At 40.1% G+C, this 21,177-nt stretch overlaps 1 protein-coding gene across 2 annotated transcripts in view; it reads left to right on the top strand.

Moving 5' to 3' along the window:
- Positions 1–20,261, top strand: part of khdrbs3 (KH domain containing, RNA binding, signal transduction associated 3) — a 127,974-nt gene extending 107,713 nt beyond the window's left edge. The window contains exons 8-11 of one of the 2 annotated variants that reach the window (XR_009676217.1): positions 6,369–6,421; positions 10,661–10,800; positions 12,968–13,022; positions 15,483–20,261. Coding sequence is in view for 1 of the 2 variants with exons in the window: in XM_061060465.1 (XP_060916448.1) it covers positions 6,369–6,421; positions 10,661–10,752 (145 nt within the window). In the remaining variant the exon portion in view is untranslated. Of the gene's footprint in view, positions 1–6,368; positions 6,422–10,660; positions 11,852–12,967; positions 13,023–15,482 lie in introns of those variants that run through there. The other variant, XM_061060465.1, reaches the window with a different exon arrangement.
- Positions 20,262–21,177: the final 916 nt, after the last annotated feature.

Genomic DNA, 21,177 nt, shown 5'->3' with positions numbered 1-21,177 from the left:
TCCATAAGGAGGGCTTCCATTTAAAATCACACGTTTTATTTCATACTCAATCGCAAAAGAGAGGAAGGTGGGGCAGCCTTTTTTTTTGCCATTTTTATTGCATTGTGTCCGTGGAGATCACCACTGAGTCTGCAAAATCAGAGCAGTCAGTGACGGACACTTTAATTTTCCATACATGTGCCGAGAATGAGAAACATTTTATACAAGAAGTGTCAAGGAAATCATTTGAACCAAGTCACAATGAGTTAAATGTGCAATACGCAAGACATAGGCGAGCAGAAGAAAAGCAGCTCCCTCCACACCAGACTCGCATCCTATTACCTCTGCAGCCCCTTGTAATGTCCTACTAGATTCCTTCTAATCTATCACAGAGGACTAGAAGAGTAATGGCGATGTAAGAAAACAAAGTCCACCAGGGACGTGTACTACATCATTCAGATTTAACACCGCCATCTGTTTCCTGTGCCCAGGAATGGCAACATCAGTGTTTAGGACAAAGCATTTACTGAGATGACAGATGCTCCGGAGAGGCAGGGTCTTTACCTGTGGAAAAGTAGGCCTGGAATCAGACTCCTGATAGCTAATAGGAGTAGTGTTTTGCCTCTCGTATTGAACGTCTGCACTTTAAACAGATGCGCTTTTTAAAAAAAATAATTCTTGGCCTGTGAAGATTGGGGAGACACAAACCAGCGGCCGCCTTCTGCTAATGAATGTCAAATCAAAAGCTGACCTATTTAGAAAGCCAGAGCTCCTTCACACCTATGACAGGGCAATAATCTCGAGTGAAATCTAAGCACCCCAGAGGCCTCATCTCCTGCTTGGGTTACAGCTGCCAGCTGTGGACTTCAGACAAGGCGAAGCTGTGATTTGGGATCAATGATGATGAGTGTAGAATGTATCAGGCAATGAAAAGGGTTTTCAGATTCAAGTTTCACATTTTTCCATCTATGTATTATTCACTTCTTGCCTCACTTCAACTTTACACGTTTTTTTTTTTTTTTTTTGAAAGAACATGAAATATGCAAATTGGGCCAGTGATCAGTGATGAGCCTTTATGATTCATCTGTGATGAAACATGTGAGTATGGAGATGAAGTGTATGGAGCTACTCCTATTTATGATTACGCAAAACAAAACATAGTCCAGTTTTCCTGCAGAATTGTTTTTAAAAGCCTACAACAATCCTTATAACGCATTTAAGGGAAATAAGTCAATTCTAATGATACTAACAAATATACTAAATAATGACATCTTGATGTCTGACTGTTGCATGCTTGTTTGCAGTGGTGTTGCATTGCCTGGAGAGGTGCCTATACCCTGATGTTTTTTTTTTATAGCAGCAAGGCCAGCAAAGGATAAACTCCCTGTGTCATATGCAATGACATGCAGAATACTCTTGTATGAGCCTTAAGTATTTGCACATTAACATTTAATACCACTGCTTGACGTCAGGGAGTGAGGTTCATTATGATATTAACATTATGAAGAAGTGCAGATTTTGCATGTGTATACCAAGCGGGTCTTGAAAAATGATGCCAATCACATACACACAACAAGCAAATAAGCCATTTTTACAGCATAAATTAACATGTTTACAGTCTGGTATAAAAAACCAAATATGTCTTATTAGTTATTGTCATCACTGGGAAAGGGGACGTATGGGGCGTGGATTATTTCAAAAGGCTCCGTTTTGATTTTGAGAACGATACGTGTTATCCATAGTTACAGTAGGTGCGTAGCGGTTGAATGAAAGTTAGAGTGAGACAGGATTTCCAGCATGGTGGCTTCTGCCGATCAGCCTCTGGAGCCCCCTGCCTTAACAGATGGCTGACGTCACTCAAGCTTCGTCCATTCATATCTATCTATAGTCTATAGTCTATAGTCTATGTTGTATACTGACCCACAGACTACAGGTGGAGAAAACTACAGAATAATGTATTTTGAGGGAACTATTCCGAACAAAGAGTACTCATTTAACTGTTTTGTTGGAACGAGAAACACAACACATTAGTTATTCAATTCAAGCTGTCAGTTATTTAGTTAAGAATTCAAATAAATTAAATGTATTCTCTGTTCCTTTGTTGCCACAAAAAAAATAAATCCTTGATGCATTTTTGAAATATCAGTTTCCTTCCTTCTGTCCTTCATCAATTTAATCTCATCAGAAGGCCACATGTTGTCGCATTATAAACCAACAAGGCAGGCAAGTAGACCACAGATCAGAATAATCAGAAATGATTTCCCAACCAACCAACCAAGGCAACAAGGAGAATTATCCAAATAAAGACGGAGTAGGATGGGCCATGCCTATTGCCATAGAAAAACAAAATGCAGCATTACACTGACTGAAGCAGAACAGAAGGGATTAAGAAATTGAAATGCAATTGAGACTAACGGACAAATACCTATACGCAGTATACCTGAGTGTTGCCTGCACTACACCTCTACTTATTGCTGGCCTTGCTAGCAGATGGGATGGCTTGTTTTTGAATGTTTTACATTTTACCTGTATTTAACTAGTCATTACATTACAGATTAAATTGTTTCCCATTCGGTGAAGGAAATGCATTTTAGAATTGTTCAACCCCTTAAAGCCTGCCTTCACATTTTGGCAATCATGTCTGAAAGCACTCTTTTGTTTTTACAGTTAAGACTCCACATTATTATAATTATTATCATCATTGATCACGATGATCCTCGCACTGAAAGTCTTTGCAGAATAGAAAATTAAAAAAGCATTTTCAATTTCAAAGATTAGATTCAGGTGAATACACTACAGAGTGCTGATTGATGCGAAACCTGCAGCAGTTGCTTTCAAAACTTCCGACACAATAAGAAGAACTTCACGGGAAATCTTTGACCTTCAGGATACATCTCAAGACTCACCGTTCTCTGTAATTGAGGAGGGAAAGCAACTAAGGAGAGAAGTTTTGTAGCAATATTGATAAAATGTCACCTCAGAAATTAGAGGCGCCTAACAGCTTTTGTTGCACTCTTCTCCTTTGTGCAATGAGCAGCATCTTCACAGGCAGCTTTCACCCAGGCAAACTGCTATTACTCGTCTGCTCTGCCTCAAGCAACAGAGAAACTTCATGAATTGAGTAAGAAAGGGTTTTTTTTCAGTTCTTTTGAGATAAACATAGTTAAAATAAATGAAGGAAAAAAATGCTGGCAGCCAGCTTGTAAGCAAGTCTCTGAAACACTGTTAGCTCTGCTGTGCAGCACCCTGCTTCACATTACCTGGATGTTTCAATTCCTGAATGTGACAAAAAAAAAAGCCAACATTTACCAAGTATTCAGTGCACTATATGTCTGCAGGCACCTGTGAATTGTGCCAAATAGATTTTCTCATATCATAATGATCGGTTTATTTAAGAGGCGACCTCTCTGGATTACACCCTGCGTTTTAGCATAATGTGAAACCTAATTATTTAGTATCCTGTCAGGTCTTGTCTTGGGGTACAGAACATGATGAGCCAAAACATGCATTCAGTTGTCTCTTGTCTCTCTCTGCTCCCTCCTTCTGTTTCTGTCAGCCAATGAGAGGTGTCGAGGATATTGCAGTGACTTTGACATCTGTGGCAGATGCACGGTGGCACCTCTGCCGCGAGGGCTGAGTGGAAACCTCCTGCTCGCAGCACCAGCAGCTGGTCTGGCTCCTCACAGGGAGACTGTATTAGCACAGGGGAAAAGCCTTGTTTGCTTCTGCTGGCTTGGCATTGTTTGCAGTTGAATTATGAACTGTGTAAAATTTATGCTAAGCCTGACTTAAGGCACCAGCCTCTGTAGGGAGCTGTCTCATGTCTCATTGAGCCGCCACAGTCCCCTTAAAACGATTCCTCCCACCGTCCTCAGTTAGTCCTGTTGTCTTGTTCATCCTCACTAAGAAATTGTCACAGAATACATTACAACAGCCAATCAGTGTGTCATTTTGCTGCTCTTGCATTTGCATTTGCATTTGTAGGGTAAGCTGCCAAAACAAGATCATTCTCCCACCAAGAAAGCATATTATACAGAATGTTTTCACTTTACATGAGTATTTAGCAGTGCAGAAACACTACAGGTAGCTGTTTTACAGACTTTTGGCCACACTTAATTACTGTAGAGATTGTAGAGATGATGACATTTTTGTTTCATTACTCTGATGTCTAACTCTGGATTTATTTTACACACCAGGGTGGGAAATTCATTTTTTCGCCTATGCCACTGGGACTGTTGGATTCAAAAATCTACCAGTCTTCATTGATACTTAAATGAGTAGAGCTACAATTAGCAGTTAATGTATTAAAATCTGGTCTAAATTCAGAATTCAACAAAGAAAATACTCAAACAACTTACGATGACCTGACATAACATGCTTTTTCTGCTACAACTAAAGCCAAAAGATGTAAAATTGTAAAACAGGCATAACAAGAACGACATCAAATTTGATGAGTTTTCACACAGTAACTACACTTTTACTAGACATTGCAGTGATTACATAAAATATATATCAGACATTTTGTTCACTTTTTCTTGACTAATCCAGTCCATATAAAAATACGGAGATGTGCTTGCAGGAAATGTTGCATTAATTGTGTAAATTCAAGGCCTGGGTTCTGGACTTAAGTAGAAGTTAAACAATAGAACTCATTTAGTATGTCAATATGGTATACTGTATGAGAAGAAAAAAAACAAAAAAAAAAAAGGGTTTAATGCAGTTTTTCAGTGCTGTAAAAGGTATCGTCAAACCTACATTTACGTACATTGTATTCACACGAAGTGATGGCAAAAATCTTAGACAGGAAGAGTATCAACACCTGTACTGATCCATATTACCTGTACTTACAAATAACAGACATGGGAAGAAAAAAGGTTTTTGTAATTTGACGAGTTTGTCGATGTTTTTGTCTGATATTGTTAGAATTAACTGGAGCCAATGATTAACACTAAGAAGGTCTAAAAAGTGGGCTGACATTACCTATTCTGTTTAGCAACTTATTCAGCATGCTGCAGCTGGAACAGCAAACTAGATTTCCATAGCCAATGCTGAAGTAGAGCAACGGCCTAATTGAGCTTCATAACCGGGCTTAATTGTATTATCCAGCATGATGTTAACAACTCCTTTTGCAGCATACTAGATGGATTTTTACAACTGTTGACTGTCATAAAATCAGAGATTGCAAAACGTTGAGAGGAATTTATGTTGCAAAGTCACAACAACTCTTAGCTTTCTGTTTTTTCTACAGATCTTGAAGCTATGACGGCCCTTCATGTAACGCTCCTCCATGACAGTAGCACTATTAACAAAGTGAAACACTGACATTTATCTTCTGTGTGTCAGTGAATTTGTGAAACATAAATAGAGAATATTACAAATTGATGTGAAGATGTATAATTACTTGAAAACGTTCATCATCATGCAGCTTCTTTTTTATGAAGTGGATATTGCTCAGTGAAAAGCAGACTTAATAGCAGACTGAATTTGTTGAAATTGATTTCCTGGAGTGCTGCAAACTGCGGTGTAATTTGATAGAGGAGCAGAGTGTCTCAACCTCTCTGGCTCCAGTTTGGCTCTTTCAAATCACACCACCAAAAACGCTACTCCATTACAGTTACTGGTGCAAAAATGTAATCTGTTACTTGGACTGTGGTGTGACATTACCGTCACCTCTTTGCCCTCAGCCGTCGGGGGGTGTTGATGCGGTGTGTTAGTTTTTAGATGGTGCCTTCAGCTCTCTAATCCTGCGAGCAGAGAGGTGCTGCTGTCGCTGACAGACTGACTGACAGGCAGGCGGAGAGGACCCAGCTGTGATGGCTGGTGTCGGCTCAGTGGCAGCCTTATGATGAATTGCCTCTCTTGAATGATAGCGCTGTTACTGAATGATACCGAGGCAGGATTGTTCTGTCAGCATCTCACCTGCGACCGCAAATAAAGAAATAAGGGAGAAATGAACCGCTATGCAACCCCCCTCCCCATCTTTTTATTTTTCATTAAAGATGCCTCCTCCCATAGATCTCCATATGCAGTGATTTGGAACTGGAAGTTTGTGCAGTAATATGCCCGAGGAAATTGCCTTGTAGAACCACAAATGCAACTGAACCTTTGAGCGATTGAAAGCTGCCTCTACTTTGTGTTTTACTTTGTGTTATTTTCAGCTGAGTCTATCTGCAGAACCACTTCCTGTGTGTTTGTCTTTATTGCCACTGCATAAATTATATCCAATTGAATCATTGTAAATATCCCTTTGATCTTTGACAATAACACAGGAAATAATAAACATTCCATTTGTTTGCTCATAACTTCAATTTCTTTCCTGCACTTTGTGCTGTGTTTCTCTTCCTTCACTTTTATTCCAATACTCATTTCACTGTTCTCTCTGTTCACAGCTCAGACGACTACTATGAGTACGGACAGGGTGAGGAATCATATGATTCTTATGGTGAGTTGCAGACCTCTCTTACATTTATTCTTTGTCAATTGTCAGAGCAACAGTTTGTAGTTCTGATGCCACACTGCTGGATTTTACTCAGTTGCCATCAGTTCCTTGTGCAGCGGTATGGCGTAATATCCAGTGTTTCCACGGCAACAATAAACATGTCGTGTCTGTTATGGCCACTCTGTCATTGGGGCAGCCACGACAATAAAAATGTATATCATAGGTTAAGTCAATTTTTAATTAATTTAGATATTTTAGTGTAAAAATTCAACATATTGTATGTTTAGAATAACAATTTTACTAATCAGAATCAGAAATACTTCATCCCGGGGGGAAATGTGGTCGTTACAGTTGCTCTCAAACACAAAATAATGGAAATATAGAAGTATAGAATAAAATAGAAAATATAAGTGGAATAAGCAGAAGTAATGACCAAAGTGCAGGGTATCAGAAGAAGAATATAGTATATACAAGCACAGTAAATTGTTCACTGGCCTTAGTGATTCATTTTGTTGTTTGACTGTTAAATATTTCTAATACCAAATAAGCTGATCCTGCATCTTAAGAAGCACTTTGACGTTTTCAAACAGTGACAGTTTAAAGGAGGTTAGGAAGTAAATACCCCTCAAGCAGCCTGCAGGCTCACAATGCTAACCAATATGTTACAGCCACAGTAACCAGCGATGAAGCAAATTATGGAGGGCGTGGTTTTAAAAAAAAAAAGCTGTGACTAAATGGTCTTTATAACTGAAGATTGTAGGAATTTGAAGCCTATTATAATGAAAATTGTGTACTTGAGTTATTACCTTCTTTAACATGTATGGCCCTATTTAAATGATCTTACCTAACGCTCTCTACTTTTAGTTAAGTGTCACACAACCTGGGTAAGTGAGCATGGAGCTAAAGAGGTTGGACTAAGTGGCTTGATTATGGCAAAGGTGTGTTTTGGGAGTAACATGATTCAAACCAAACAGAGTGTCAGCTCTTACACGACATAAGAGCCAGGTGTGCCTACAGGCAGGCGCAGATTTCAGTCTTTTTTCATGAATAGTCCATACTCTGACCGGCTCATGTATCTTCTCTCCATCCATTGGGCCCCGTAACACGCAGACCCACCCACATGTCACTGTATGACTAACTTCATTCATTATTAAAATCTCCAGACACGCCGACACAGTCAGACAGGATTAAAAGTTGACTAGCGTTCCATGTGTTTAATATCACAGAAGTTGGTTGCCTATTATTGTTGCTGCTGGTGCTTTTGCTAAATGCCTACCTATGCCCTCTATTGTGTGCATAACAGCCATGTGTGTAAAGAGTGTGTAATACAGAGAGAGCACACGCTGGACAGCATGGTGTCGGCCTCAGGTGAAGTTTTTAGTCCGTGCAGGGCATGAGTCTTTTTTATGCCCATGTTGATGCGCCTTTCTTAAATGCAGGAAAGTACTGAAACATGGATTTTGGCTTTAGACCATGTTTCAGTTAGATTATGAGGAGGTTATTTAGCAGTTTATTAGGTAGCTTATTATGTCCTCAAGGCAGGAACACGCCACCCCTGTGCCTCACCATGACGCCCAAGGTCGCTTCCCTAGATGCATGTGTATTTGCTATTTACACAAAGGGATGCAATGGTTGGGAAAGAGGCAACTGAATCAGGTGGAAAATACAAATGACACTTCACCTGTACCCTAAAAGCGTCAGATGTACAACAGGGCCTGCTGTGTTTGTCTTAGCAGAGTATAATTAAGTATGGATGCTCACATTAGACGAGTGCTCATCAGGACATCATGCTTGGCTTCATATATTTACGCTCTTCCCCAGTTAACGAAATCTCGATCATCTTTTTCCAAGTACTGTCTGGTTATGCCTTGCTCCTGCAATCAGCCAAACATAACTGTTTAATGTTTAATGCCACTTTGAATGAGTGGTGTCTGGTGCATAGACAGTTTATCTTGTCCGGAAGAAGATGTGAACAGCTCCACTTGCCAGAGTTCAGACAAAGTTGAAACCACTGACAATATTGTGTCAGCTTCTGACAGGTGAAAGAAAAAAAATGGGCCAAGGTCATACTTGCTGCAGAGTGCACTCCAATGATAGTCTAGGCAACATACAGTACAGCACAGACCACAATGGTCTGTGCTGTACCCTATTCAGGGTTATTACTTTGTTATTTCAAGTGGGCCAACCAATCAAACACAGATCAGGAATACATTAACATTCTAAATGATGTAACAAACTTCTTATGCATAACAACTATGGAAATTATAAGAATGGCAAAAAAATAAAATGGTAGAAAGGAGAGTTAGGATGAGTACTGTTAGGTATGAATCCAAATTACAGGAATTCCTGAAACCAGTGAGAGAAACCAGTCATCCAAATTACAGGAATTCCTGAAACCAGTGAGAGAAACCAGTAATCCAAATTACAGGAATTCCTGAAACCAGTGAGAGAAACCAGTAATCCAAATTACAGGAATTCCTGAAACCAGTGAAACCAATGAACAGCATTGTCTGCGACCCTAACTGCGACCTGAACATGGAATAAAAAATATTACCATTGAACCTTAGATACAGGGTCCCGTGTTTTAATAAGGCCAGGATTGACGCACTCTTTTGTTCACTAGTCAATCTTAAAATTAATTTGAAAAAGCTCAAAACCAGATTACAGCACGTTGAAGGCCTCTGACTATTTGTTTGATGCTTAAAAATAAAAATTTCACCAACTTTCCGGACCAACCACGTGAGAGAACTAAGAACCTTCGGCTCATTAGAGTGCTGCAGTCCTGCACATGAAATAAAAAGCACTGCTGCATGGGTCACACAGCCAAAAGTCGACAGTTCAAAGGAAAACAGATAAACAGCGTTGATGTGAATCCTTGTTCTCGAAACACAAGGTAACCTTGGTCTGTTTCTTCAAAGTGTCTGTCAGTGAAAGGGTGACAGGTTTAATTAAGGAGTATTGGCTATGTGCTGCCAACAGAGAGCCTGTACATAGAAAAAACAACATCCCTTTGTGAGCCTCAGCTCAAGGGAACTCTCAGCGCTGGCTGAAGATCAGACAAAGGGTGCCATCGATACTGGCACTTTCACATTGACAGTACCAGGGGGAACACAGGGGCTGATTTGGGCTAATGGTAATTGTGACCTTTTTGCTGGGAGACACTAAACGGGTTCTTTTCAAGTAGCTATTTGATCCTCTCATTCAATTATCTGTGATGCATCCTTCCAGGTGAAAGTCAAGTGTCTTAGTGCGAATCGCTGTTTGATTCTCGACATAAAAAAGGCGCTTTTGTTATAAGATGAGGGTTATTGATGCCACACATTCACAGTGCTCAATACAGGATTTGCTAAATAGACTCAAGCTGTTTTCACACATGCATTCCTGAAATGTCTAGAGCTGTTCAGGACAGCCTTCCCCTAAAATCAATCAGAGTTGCTTAATATCATATGTTGCCACCAGCTAGTGTGAACTGTTCCCTGTCTGAGAGGAGGGGGGTGATGTCTCAGTTGGCAAGACATGACGTATGCTGCTGTAATCCAAAATGGTGAACCAACCAAAAGGGTTAGGGTTAGGAGTCTGGTGAGTGAGAGAGAGAGAGTGGGGAATGACATGCAGGAGAGGAGCCACAGGTCGTTTTTGATCCCGGGCCGTCCGCTTGAAGGACTACAGCCTCCATACATAGGGCGCGGCCACTTACCACTAGGTTATCGGCGCTACTTTTATGACAATGTTTTTTCTTTTTGTAATGCTTTGTGTAATCACATGTATTCACGGTGGGAAAAAATTATTGGAAACGAAACATGGCAATCAGAAATGAGTATGAAGCCGCTTCAGCTAGCAGTTCATTTTCCTGAATATTTCCTGCTTTGTTCCCACATCAGTTCATCCCAACTTCCTGTTGAAATCTTTACAAGGGAGCTGGCTTGAAAAGTCTGGAAAAAATTGGAGTGAAACATTTCTTCGCACAAGCAGCTCACCCTGAAAATGCCTTTAAAGAAAAATCAGGAGTTTTTTGCATGTGCGAAACCAATACATTGGTTCGAGGTTCAAGGTTAATTTATTGTCATTCCAGAAACATGGGGGGTTGCAGGGGGCTGCAGCCAAGCAGCTGTCATTGGGCAAAAGGCAGGGTACACCTTGGACTGTAAGGTTGCTATAAATGAATGAATGAATGAATGTTTTTGGACACATTTGTAATCAATCCCTTTCTCCTGTTTCTTTCCTTTCTTTCTTCCAAACCAGGTGTGGAAGAGTGGGCGAACAATCGTGGCAAAGCACCATCAGCACGAACAACCAAGGGAGTGTACAGAGAACAGCCATACACCAGATATTGAACTGTTTATACAACCAACACCAGAGTCCTCATGGCTGTTTCAACTCAAGTAATGGATTTTTTATGGACATTCCCACCTTTTTAGAATTGAGAACTAAAAATAAGAAAACAGAAACGGTGAAAAATTAAGACTGGCTAATGAGTCAAAAGTTGTTTTCGAAAAATGTTACTCCCTTATTATATAAAAAAAGATAATCCCACTGGGTAAAAATATGTCAAGCAATTGAAGTAATATATCCCTTCCTCTATTACAAATCACCTGGATGTTGAGATGAAGACAGATTCCGTAGTACATTAAGTTTCTCTCTCAGCTATGTGATTGTGAAGAATGACATTGTATCAAGCTCTTTCACTCAGTAATGACTCAGTCGAAGCTGCTGTCGATGCAATGTTTCTACACAGCTGCCAGTAAGACTTAATTTATAACCCTCTATTCTTCAGACCTTGAACTGCGTGGTTGATCACTTAAAAATGTAGTAGCTTAGCTCTAGGAAAGTGCAGTACTGTAGATATTTCTTTTCTGAGGGGTAATGGGTGCAATTGTGTCCCTTTGTAAATGACAGATTTACAACTGAAAAAAAGAGATGAGTCAAACTGTTAACATATTGTTTTGCTGTTTCCTCCTTTTTGTAAGATAATAGTTTGTTAGTGTTAAAGGGCTTATAAAAGCATGGTGTGCAACTGTGGATATTGTCAGCTGTTTTATTCTGAAATTAAAAAAAAAAAAAAAAAAACATGTAGTTGTGATCATCATAATGGCCCCGAAAAACATCCACTTAAAAACATCTATAAATAACCGCTCAGACTTTATGTATACCCAACAAAACCAGAGCTGCGTAACAGTCGAGGAGCTTTTTTCCCATTTATTTTGTGATTCCTTTAAAGATATTTTTAAATCAGTCATTTTGATGTCATTATTTGGTTTCGATACAAGATTTTTTTTTGGCATAATAATCCATTTGAGGGTCCTACATCACACGCTGGTGAATTAGTCGTCATACCCATCTAGAGATGTGTTCAACCATATTGATTTTGAGCTTATGTAAGCCCTTTAATATTTTTCTTCTTTGTTGATGCTGAATAAACATTTTGAAAGAAAACACTTGTGCAAGAGAATAATTATGGACTTTTAAAAAAGCTTTATAATTTAAACTAACAAACCCAAACAACAAAGGCTGGACAGTTTCTCATATCTACCTACAAGACAGGAGCATTAACGCAATCGAAACCCAAACCCCTGCCCCCAAAAAAAGTAAAACATATGCAATATGTATGAATAAAATTCCAAATTTGTATCAGACAGTATTACATACAGCGTGAGGCTGTGTTTGACCTTTAATTGACCTTTGTAATCTGATAAGAATGCTTTCCTATTTGTATTTGAACACCATGTGATGAATTTGTTAGAAATCTCCCCGACTGAGATTTAAAAGGGTTTAGCGATAACAACATCGGCACTCTTGAAACGGGCTCCACTCTGTTTGTTCATATAATTCGATGTGAGGCGGTCGCTGATCACGTCAGGCATCATCAGTAAACACACATTAACTCTCTGAGTGTTTACTCCCAACAGAAACAGCGTGTAGCGCTGCATGAAAGCCTCCTTGACCTCTAGGAAAGTGTTCGCATCGGTATGGGTATTGGGGTGGGGGTGGATGGGGGGAGGGGGGGGGTGGGGGGGTGGTTTTGCTCTCTCTTCTTGTTTTGCTCTTTCTGCTCTCCTCCGGTCATGTGACCCTCTCCCAGTCGTTTAAAGAGCCTGCCTTTGCCCCGTCCATTAAAGAGACTCTAAATGACCCCCAGCTGACCTCCGCAGAGAGAGGATGGCAGTAGCTGTTTAAAAAGACCTCCATCCCACAAGGTAAACAACCTGACCCAGTTTAACCTCTCCCCTAACGTAGATTAACATAAAACCTCTCTAAACTTAAATGTAATATGTATTCCTGTCTCTGTTAAGTCCGTAATCTAGCCACGAAACTGGGAATAATTAGATATCTGTAACAAAAAGTGTAAACAAGTATGATAAATAGCAGTAATATTCTAACAAACTGTGTAGTGAAATAACTGTATCCTAAGACTTTGATAAAACCTATCCTCTGTTACAATAAGTCAACCATAAAATATGATATCTGTGCGATGTTTTCATGATATGACCTGTATACTATGTTCATGTTGTTAACTTGCATGGTCATGGTGGTGTTTATATTCCTTTCCAGGTGGATGACCCGGCTGTATAAGGCCATCCATACCAGTATCTCGATGGTGCTAAAGGTATGTTGTTCGATGAATAATGCATTCGATGTTAAGGATGATTTTGTTTGCATTTAATAATTCAACTCTAATGAAAGTGTGGGGTCAAAAAACAGTCAAATATATAGAAGAGCTGCCACTGGATGCAATGGACCTTTAGGGATTCTTTAAGAGCATCCGAGATGTTTGAAATCAGGCTGTTGACCATTTTTTCTGCAAAGCTCTTTTAAATGTTAAAAATGCAAGCTATATGTCATGTTTTGTGCTTTTAAAGCAATAAATATCTCAGATCAGGGTGAAATAAGGGTCAACAATTTGAGCATCAACAATGTGTCCAAGTGCCACTTCTGTAAATCCTCAAAAAATGTTCAAATACAAAACAGGCAGATCCTTAATAGCAGTTTATTTTTAGTTAGTATGATGATACACATTTGTCTCAATAATGCAATGAAGAGGATATAAAGGATTTTCATGTTCTGGGTCTGTGAGGTTAAAACACGAGAAGCTCTAAGGTTAAATCTAATGGCCCTTGCAGATTATTGAAAATCTTAGCAATGATGATGCAATAATAACTTTATTACTTTAAATACATTTTATTAAATTACACTTTTTGAAAACCATTTAACAAAGTGCTTTTCAGTTTAAACAAGGCGACACAAAAAAACCACAAATATATAATGCAAATAAACAGGTAAATGAGACCCAACAATAAAACATTGATTAAAAAAAACAAAAGAGTATAAATTAGTTTTAAAGGATTTTTTGGGGGGGGAATAGGTAGAAATAGGAAAGCGGATAGAGTCGGAAATCAGGGAGAGAGAGAGAGTGTGGAATTAAATGCGAGAAAGGAGCCACAGGTGGGATTCTAACCTGGGCCGCCCGCCAGGAGGACTACAGCCTCCGTACATGTGGCCCGTGCGTTAACCACTGCACTGCCTGCGCCCCTTTTCAAGGGAAATTTAAAGAGGATACAGAGATCTCCAGGTTTCACAGCTCGGTCAAAGACTCTGTCCCCCTTTTGTGACCAGTCGAGTTTAAGGAACCCTGCTGGAAGGCAGGGGTCAGTCTCATAGGGAGTTATAAAACCCAGTGGCGATTCTAGAATCTATTTGGGTCCTCCAACCAGCTTCAGCACGGCAATTAGAGTGAGTGCTGTCAGATGGGGCCCCATTAGGGAGGTTTCCTACTGTCATTGCAAAATCTGCACATTTTGGGCGCTGCTTTGGTACAAAGTTTGTCAGCCCTCTGTGCTGCCTACTGGTCTTGGGCCCCAAGCAGTGGCCTGTTGACAAGCAGCGTTTCTGATAAAACCACAGATATAGAGTAGAACCTGGTAATTAACTGTAAGGCTTTTAAAACAAGCCATACGATCTGAATAATCAATTTGAAAACTCACATGTAGCCAGCGAAGGGAAGCAAGGACAGGAGTAATGTTGTCACTGCTCTTGCTATGCGTTAAAAGCCCTGAAGCAGTGTTTTGAATTAATTGCAGTCTTTGGATGTTACGCTTGCTGATGCTGGAATAAAGTGCACTACAATAGTCGAGTATGGAAGAAACAAATGCTTGGTTAACCTTTAATAAGTCAGCAGGAGGAAGGAAGGACCTGATTTTGCTAAATGGTCTCAGTTCACTAAAGCAGGACTTCATATAAAGCTTATTTTTTTATACACTGTATGGAAAAAATGTAAAGGGTCAAATATTTTGAATGAAGAGATTTAATCGAGGTAACACTTTGGAAATGGTCTGAAACAAAAAAAGGCTAATTGCGTAATGTCATCGACTTTCAGGTATGACACTGTTTTTTCATTGATGAAAATATGTAACAAATGATCATGAATTATAAGCAGTTTTATAACTGTTAGGCTGAGTGGTAGGCTCAAAAACCGAGACTGTCTGCATCCCGAGGGTCAGGGTAAGTAAAATTAAATCCCCACCAGATGAAGGTTTGACCCTCGGTAAAAAATCTCAAATGATGGTGTCACCTGTTTTGGTGTTCGTTTAAAAACCCAAAGCAAGTACAAAATACAATATTCCACAGAGGACACAGTGTTATCATGACATATCAAATATTTATGTGACTTTGAGAAAAGTTGATGCTCTCTTGACGGATGTTTAATGTGGAAATATATTTTTGAAGCTTGAGAAATCCTTTAGAAATCGCCGCTTGTTTAGATTTTGACCCTCAGCTCTCCTAACATGCCCTTCCACACACCACCATAAAAGGGGATTCCTGTCCCCCTGGATTCTTTGCCTCACTTTGAACCTATACAATGATATGTATGATAGCACTTTGTGTCATCCTTGCAGCTCTACTTTGAAATTATGTCATGTGCTTATACAAAGTAGAGGAACGTAATGCCTGACTGACTATCACAACGTGATAAGAGGACAGACCCTAACTGTCCTTTGCTTTTAATTTCCTTTTGTTTTTCTTTTAGCTTACATTGTTCCTCTTTCTCTCTTCTCTCCTCTCCTAATAGACTTGACAAAACCCACACAGGAGCTTCCCTCCAAACATTCAAGCCCACACAATGTCAAACCAAATCCAGAAAAAGGCCATCCAACCTCACAAAGGAGCTGCTCGGTGGCCAAATCTCAGACTTTCAAATTTTCCACAGCCTGAACTGAGGTGAAACCTGCAGGGGACAAAATGGAATGACCTGTGGAGATACAAAAAAAAAAGAAACAAGAGAGGGGGGGAGGGAGAGGGTGGAAAGATAATGCATGTATCACACATCGCCATTCTCTGGAGTAAGGAGTTGGGAGAGGAAACGGGGCCTGTAAGGCAAATGGAGTTCCACATCCTCGGGGACAATCTGTCGGGGAATATTTTCTTCAGAGCTTCATTGGCTCTGTATACATTTTACATACACACAGGTGTGCTCTGAACTGACGGTGAACCTGCCCGCTGAATGTCTTGATTTAGGCTGTTGGTAAAAAGAACGAGTCTACCACTTATGTGAGACATTAAACGTCACCTGCTAGTGCGGATGAGTCAATAAATCATGCGATATGCTCGGAGGAGATGACGTCATACTACTTGAGACACTTCTAATCTTATATTATGTGCTCATTAACCTATATTCAATCCACTCCAATGAATAAATCACTCCCCAAGTGCCTTATTGTTGCATTGTTATGATGACAGGTTTTCATGTTTAGTCTCATTGCCAGCGTTACAATGTGGGACAGTGCACAAAGAGTAGCTGTTTTTTTTTTCTTCTTTTATGCTGTTTTGTTGGTTTTCTGGTACGCATTTCCCAAAGCTGGAAAACATCCCCCAGCCACACACACAAGAGTACAGTCCATCCCAGATGTATTGCTTAATCAGAATCGACTTCAGTGGATATTACAATTCCAAAATAGCTTTCCACCGGGAGAGAGAGCTTCATTCTGTCTTGTGCATAAGTCCAGATAGGCTGATCCGTATTCCTCACAGTTGTATGTGCTCAGTGGCAGACAATAGTTTTCCATTAGAGGAAGTGATTCTCTCTGGAGCCCGGGGCCAAGCCTCACACAATAACACAGCGACCTAAAGCTTGCATCTCAGGCTCCCAGAGTCAACTCTCATCACCTCCGGGGGCTGATTTCCCCCCTCTGCGGTGGCTTAAAAAGACAGGCTTATCTGAAGTGAGCTTGTCTAACTTAATAAAGTAAGAGTAGTGTATTTGATTAAGAATGCATACAAAGGAGGACTGCGAGATCTGTCACTGGGAGACAAGTCCATTTCAGGGTGCAGATCGATGGGTCACTAACGCTTGGTACAAAAACCACTGGATGTGTTCTTTTCAAAGGAGAATCTGGAACAGGAACAGAATTATGAGAAACAGATTACAGGTTGTGAAAGTCTCTTTTCTAAATCAGCTGCTTGCTTTGAATGATCAGGCCTTACATGAACACACGGGGGGGGGGGGGGGGGGGGTCAATAAGACTGGAATGTATAGCTGCTATTAGCACAAAAGATTGCGCATCATTTTCACCCACTATCTGCTCAGTCTCAAGGTGTAATTCGCTGATGTTATTCCTGCACAAACAGGCCCATGAAATCTCTAAAGTCTGAATGTGGAGAGAAGCCATCTGCATCTCCACATTTTAAAAATGGTCCACAGCTTTTACCTTCATGCCCATCACGTGCAAAGACAGGAAACTCCATACATTCAACTGTATATGGCTGAGTTTAACTTCAAGTGCTTTCACACTTGCACAAAACTCCCTGAAAACTCCTGAAGTTTTCTGAAACTCCCGAAGTTTTCAGGCTGAGCTGCACGTCTGAACAGCCCGATTTTCATTCTGATTATATCCAGAGTTTCTCCTGCCAGCCCCCTGGTATTTTTTATTTTTTTGTTGTTGAATGTTGAAGTGAGCTGATTTGAGAACACAGCAGGGTATAATAAGGGGAATTTAATTTGAGCGAGTGGGAGGGGGTGGTAACGTTAATTCCCTGCAATCAGTACACAACTTCAAGCTGTATGCATGCAACCATTGCGATCTCTGCGCCGACATTTAAAAAGCTGCATTGTGTTTTTTGTTGGCAAGTATTTTCTTCTCCACTTCTTTGTTGATATTGTGATTCTGTCGAACTACACATTTTGATAAGAAAGTAAATATTCTATTCATAAAGTCAAAAAGCTGACTGTTGCCTTGTCTGCCACTTCACTGTCATTCTTTTGAAGTCATGTCTTGCCTCGGTGAGATCCCCCGCCCCTCCTCCCGTCTGACCAGTATAGTCTCCAGCTTTGAAGTTGTAAGTGTGACCGACCAGATAAGGAGGATGTCAGGAGCAGCCTTCCTAAAACTCTTGACATTTTCATGATTGCTTAGGTGAAAACGGCTTTACAAATCCTTTTAAAAACTGGCTTTTTGATTCCGCTAAGTGAGCTCGTCCACTTGTTTTTTTCTTGCTCACATGTCACATCTAAAGCGGCTGCCTTTTTGTTCAGTAATTAACTAGAGGACTCTTAATCTTTGTGAGATTAAAACAACCTGATCAATGCTGGAGTGCCCCTCTGTCTCCTTCAGAAGTGGGCACTAATGTGAACAGAGGTCAGCATGCGTCTCCTGCTTAGTAAGATTTAGAGGAATCGATCATGACGGAGCTTTGAGTGAACATGGGAGAACAGAAGCAGTAATACAGAGAATGTACCACCATGATGCGAGTAGGTGCAACAAACAATGAGAGGAATGTTTTTAAAAGAAAAAAATGCTTTGTAGAGAGATGCAGGTGTGAGACAGGATCAGGGCAACAAAACAACTTTCTTTATCCGTGTGTAAGCAAAGTCAGTGTATGTCGTTGTCAACCGTGTGCTGTATAAACTGTGCTTTGTTCATACTGTACATCACATTTCTTTAGAGCTCATATGTGCTGTTGTGAGTTTAACTGAGTCGATAAGAAAAACCATGTCGAGGTGTCAGATATCCTGACGGCTAATAAAGATTTTCCCATGTTGATGGAGAAAAAAAAAAAAAAAAAAGGAAGATTAGTATTCTCTTGTCAGAATGTGTTGAATGTGCAGCGTCGACTACAATGTGAAGCTCTTCTTCCTTTGATTTACACACACTTCAAAGTCAGAGTATGTTCACCCACCGCAGTGTGTCATGTTGGGAACCAGATCATAAAAAAACAATTCCGCTGTATTAACTGTTCAAGACAGACATGTACAGTATAATGAAATCTGCTCTAAAAATAATTCTTTTATTAACTCCTGGGGGGGAAGGCTCATGATGAGTTTTGGCAGTTGGCATGTTTTTCCTACTTCAGAAACAAAACACTGCAGGGATATTATTTACCTTGATATGCCCTTGAAATAAGAGTTGCAGATCAAATAAGTTTGTGTTGCAAAGTCTGTCTCAATCTCCAACCTTTTAAATATTGTATGTTCCCCAGCACTGCTGCTGCTGCTGCCTTGGATACATCTCTCTCCTCATGTAAATGCTGCTGTTCGTTATTCTTTCAGCTTTTTCCCCTCTCGCTGTTTCCATCCTTCAGGCCTATCCACTTTGAAGTTGTTTCTCAGCTATGTGAAATTTAAGATTAAAGTCTGTCTGTTCATGCCCCCCCCCCCCCCCCTTCAATAACTACTCACATTGTAAACAAAGCAAGACAAGAAGAAGGGGTTGTTGCTTTAATAGGCCAAAGGCGGCAGTGTTATGATGGAGCCATAAATCATAATGTGCACTTACAGCATCACTGGCTCAATAACCTGTGACATAGGGCCACTTCAGATGGCAAGTTTTCTGTCAATTTTGTTTTACACTGCAGCATTTACAAAGCTTTTTTGTGTGTCCTTTTCTAAAATTCTTAGTCTGCTACTGATACTAGAAGCGTATGTCTGTTTGTGAATAGCTCAGTGTACATGTGTGGGGTGGTGGAGCGAGGGAAGAGAGAGAGGACAGAAGTGAATATGTGTTTTCAGTCTATGCAGTGTGCAAGTAACATTGCTGACGCCGGTGTACTGGAGCAGGGTCGGAGAAGAGAAACAAGTTAACGGTAGCTGTATGTGCAGTTTGAGCTATGACAGAAGAACTCTACAAAACTGAAGATGGCGCAAAAAGAAATCGTGTAATAGAACATGGTATTGGAGATGGGTACGGTGTTTGTTTTTTAAAAGACTGTTGAATAGAAAAGAAAATGTCAACAGACTCTACCAGAGAGGAGACTTAAAAAAAATATCCAGGTTGCTGAATTGATTTATTTGGACCCGTTCACCTCGCCTCACTTTCCCAACAGTGGAACGCTGAAGTTAAATGTGAGTTTTTACAGCTGGCAAAAAGGGAAAAAGGGAAGGGCACTATCATGCATTAGCCGTAGCAGTCCTGAAGCTCTGGAATATCTTAGCGTTTATTAGAAAGTGTTCCCCCTCTATAAGCATTTCTAAGACTGAAGACACACACAGTTTCTAATGCATTTCAGATTGCTACTATATCACCCCTTAATATTCTGAGGTCCTAATGGTCCAAAGTGTCTTTGTCTGAATTTTTTAGTCTTCTTCTGCTGTATTCCCCTTTATCGTCTTTGCTTTTATCATGCCGTGCTTATTTTGTTTACTCATTTTATCTCATAGGAGAGCACTATCATCCAACTGTTGTTTTTAAAAAGTGCTTCATAAATACAATTGATTTGATTTAGCTTAGCTTAATTTAAGAAGGCTACAGACTTAACCATGTCTATGGACACAGCACCAAGTTTAGATTCCAACAGATTATTTGTTTAGAGGAAGAAATGTATTGTTTATGAATCAATAAAATCATTTCAAGATCAATATTCTGTGTCAAATTATTGATATCTGATTGGCTGTAACAACCTGCAAGTTAGTTGCATATATGAATCGGGGGGGGGGGGGGGGGGAATGAAATCCACAATTAGACAATGGTAAAAGGCCTTCACAGTTTTTCTATTTGGCTGCTTACACAATGACCAATACTAGAGGTCCAAACATGGTAAGTATTTCTATAACGTCCACTGTTTGTATAAATAGGGTTTGTATGTGTGCGTACTAATGTGAATATGCATCTCACACATATTCCTTCCCTGTTTTATTTCCTTTCAGGTGAGAATAACAACACACTATATTTTCCCCAATGTACTCTCATGGTACCCAGAACCCACCTCTACTGATCACTTTTTTTTCATTCCAGCTGTGAAGGGGACGCTGCTCAGCTCTCTTAACAAAAGCACAAACACAGCTGGGGGACTAAACTATTGCTTTTGCTCTCAGTGAGTCTAGTGCATTGTAAATAATATAAGCAGACGGAGCACTCACATGACATAACACATAAGACCTATTCTGTATCACTGTCAGCTCAATATGAATAGACTCGTAGGGTAAGAGGACATTAGTGAGACACCGTCAGGAGGATATTTAAATGCCCATCAACTGTAGTGTTTACTTAACACCACCTTGACACCTTTTTCTACTCGTGGAACATTGACCTTCTAAATGACATTTGCCTTCTGTTAAGATGAGCGTGTCTGGCATTTAAGATGTCCTTATTCAGCCACTTCACCTCAACTGTGCCAGGGAACACAGTAAATAATGGAGGGAACAATCGATGTGCTGCCCTCGTATTCTGTGGGGAGGCTGATAAAACTTGGCGATGTTTAATTGTAGCGTATTTACTTGCATTGTATTAGCCATGATAAAATATTATATTACTATAGCACATTATACCCCGTCC

Source organism: Labrus mixtus, chromosome 16, assembly GCF_963584025.1.
Source record: "Labrus mixtus chromosome 16, fLabMix1.1, whole genome shotgun sequence".
Classification (NCBI taxonomy): domain Eukaryota; kingdom Metazoa; phylum Chordata; class Actinopteri; order Labriformes; family Labridae; genus Labrus; species Labrus mixtus.
This window is presented reverse-complemented; position numbering and strand designations above follow the sequence as displayed.